This window comes from Phaseolus vulgaris, chromosome 1, assembly GCF_000499845.2.
Source record: "Phaseolus vulgaris cultivar G19833 chromosome 1, P. vulgaris v2.0, whole genome shotgun sequence".
In the NCBI taxonomy this organism is placed as follows: Eukaryota; Viridiplantae; Streptophyta; class Magnoliopsida; order Fabales; family Fabaceae; genus Phaseolus; species Phaseolus vulgaris.
In genome coordinates, this window is record NC_023759.2 from 26,725,925 (window position 1) to 26,728,840 (window position 2,916).

General features: G+C 45.8%; 1 protein-coding gene across 1 annotated transcript; it reads left to right on the top strand.

Moving 5' to 3' along the window:
* The first annotated feature begins 717 nt into the window (after positions 1 to 717).
* LOC137815788 (uncharacterized) lies at positions 718 to 1,332 on the top strand. Its single transcript, XM_068618900.1, has one exon. It carries the CDS (start codon positions 718 to 720, stop codon positions 1,330 to 1,332), a length of 615 nt encoding a protein of 204 aa, XP_068475001.1.
* The last annotated feature ends 1,584 nt before the right edge of the window (positions 1,333 to 2,916 follow it).

Sequence of the window (2,916 nt, forward strand, 5' to 3'; positions counted from 1 at the left end):
ACAGTTATATCAGTACAAAAAGTTAAAGGAGAGGGCCATTGAAGGAGAAAAATCATACCTTTTGAGTATCGATTTGGATGGAGATTGGAAGTGCTAAGGAGAGAACGAAAAATGCAGTGAGAGCTTTTGGAGAAGAAGGTGAACAGTAGAGGGAATACGAAAAGTGTGAATGGAACAGTGCCTTTGAGCGCGCATTTTCAAAGGGATATAACGTTAACTTGAAGCTCTAACGACACTCATTCCCAGCCATAGGATTGTGCCAAGAGATTAACGCGCAACTTAAAACGTCACATCTTCAGCGCAGAGAATGTCGCGTCAGACGCTCAGAGAGCGTCACGTCAACTGATCAAAGGAATGTCACGTCAGTAGGAATGCCACGTGGATGCTAGGGCGAGGCCTTAGTCTTTTTCCTGAAACAAGTGTCAGCTCAAGATTGGGGGGCTTGTGTACCGTCTCGTCCCCGGGCGTTGACCAAAGTCAAAGTCAACATATGGTGGGACCCCTCAAAGGTGCCCAAGGGAAGAAAGTCAACAGGCTGACCGCATAAGGCGTCGCCAAGATGAGGCATCGTCAGATGTAGGCGTCGCCAGGGTGAAGCGTCGCCTAGTTAAGGCATCGACGATGTCACCCCTCGATACCCATGGGTAGGAAAGACAATGGAGGGGGTGACACTGCGAGGGGCCTCGACAGCTCAAAACAGTAACAAAGAGAAGAGAAATGTGGCGTCAAGGCCATAATACCAGTACTTTTAATGGCAAGAGTACTGATGGTCCCACTAGTACTGTTGGTGACAACAGTACTGATGGTCCCACCAGTACTGTTGGTGGCAACAGTACTGATGGTGGGACCAGTAGTGTTGGTGGCAAGAGTACTAATGGTGCCACCAATAGTTTTGGTGGCAACAGTACTGATGGTACCACCAGTATTGTTGGTGGCAACAGTACTGATGGTCCCACCAGTAGTGTTGGTGACAACAGTACTGATGGTGCCACCAGTAGTGTTGGTGGCAACAGTACTGATGGTGCCACCAGTAGTGTTGGTGGCAACAGTACTGATGGTGCCACCAATATTGTTGGTGGCAACAGTACTGATGGTCCCACTAGTGTTGTTGGTGGCAAGAGTACTGATGGTACCACCAGTGTTGTTGGTGGCAACAGTACTCATGGTACCACCAATGTTGTTGGTGGCAACAGTACTGATGGTACCACGAGTACTGTTGGTGACAACAGTACTGATGGACCCACCAGTACTGTTGGTGGCAACAGTACTGATGGTGCCACCAGTAGTGTTGGTGGCAATAGTACTGATGGTGTCACCAGTGCTGTATTTTGATGTCCTCAATCTTGTGTATGATTTCATCCACTAAAGTCTCCTCCCCTGTAAACTATTTCCTTCTCCGATTAAAATTCTAAGCCCATTGATCAACATTTCAATATTTAGGAACAAAATCATTATCCATGTTTATATAATTAGTTTTTCATATTAAATTTTAATTGAAATTGTTTCCTGCGGGTTCAACACTCCTACTTCAAATCATTATACTTTAGTTGACTAAGTACACTTGTCGATTGAAATCAACAAAATTGTCGTGATCTGTGTTTTGGGGAACAAATTTTTTGTATTTGGGATCAATTTGTATCTTAAAAGTATAGGATCTTTAGGTTTGGCTAGACTTAGAATCCTTTTAATATCGGTATAATTTACGAATTTTGCTCGAATCTATATAAAGGTTAGAACACCACTAGTGTTCGTATACTTAATATCTAATTTTGTTACTAATTGTATCGTCCCGTCCCCGAGCGGTGACCAAAGTTAAAGTCAAAGTCAAAGTCAAACACGTGGTGCGACCCGCCAAGGGGCTCAAGGGAGAAAGTCAATAGGTTGACCATTTTGGGCGTCGCCAGAGGTAGGCGTCGCCAGGTGTGGGCGACTCCATGTTGAGGCGTCGTTGATGTCACCCCCCGATACCCACAGGTAGGGAAGACTGTGGAGGGGGCGACACACTCAGAGGTCACCGTACGGGCGAGGAGGCCTCGGGCCCCGGTACCTCAGAGCAGTAATAAAGAGAAGAGAGAGGTGGCTTCAAGGCCATAGTTCCAGTAGGGGGTAACCTAACTCGTGAAGTACCCACGCCACCTCTGGAGAATCCCTGGGACAGATACGACCCAGGAAAGGGCCACGCCCAAGGGTGAACCATGTGCATGGTACGAGAGGAAGGCAGATACACTCCCAGGGCGAGTGACTAGAAGCTGGGCGCATGAGTTGGCACCCAGGTCGTCACCCCTCGCGTCAGATGCACTCCAGGGAAGGAAGACTTAAACGTTGGAATTTCCCCAAGATTGGGTTACAGCGTTGTAAGGCCTTCCACGTGGAATCGCGGTTAAGTCAAAAGGACCATGGCAGTAAGCACTGAAACATCAAGGTATATAAGCTTTTCTGAAAGCTCAGTAAGGTACGTTTTATCAGTTGCACATTTTACTCAGTTTACGCACGAGTGGTTAGAGAGAGAGAAAAGTTAGTTACGATTCCGTTACGGTACTCCGATACGGAGGTTTTGATGTTTCTTGCTTTGTTGACTTGATTGTCGGAGTGCTAACGGCCGCGAGGGCGCCCTTTGCTCACTTCATTTCAAGTACTCACGACGGCGTAAGGCGGAGATCTGAGTTGAAGACGAAGGAGTCCTTGATCGCAAGTTAGAGCCACGCACGAAGACTTTCTCAGTCAACTGGCAGGAACACTAATGAAAATAAATAAATCTTAAGATAGAGAAGAAATATTTTCAGGTTGAAATCCTAAAATAAAATTTAAAAGAACTATTTGTGTTTAAGGATATAAGAGCCTTAAACACAAATATAATGCATAAATTGAAAATAAAAAATACAAGGCCTTGATTTTCACCACAAGGAAATTACACCA

Excerpts from the sequence above, each read along its gene's own strand:
- LOC137815788 (XM_068618900.1), top strand. The coding sequence starts at position 718 with ATGTGGCGTCAAGGCCATAATACCAGTACTTTTAATGGCAAGAGTACT.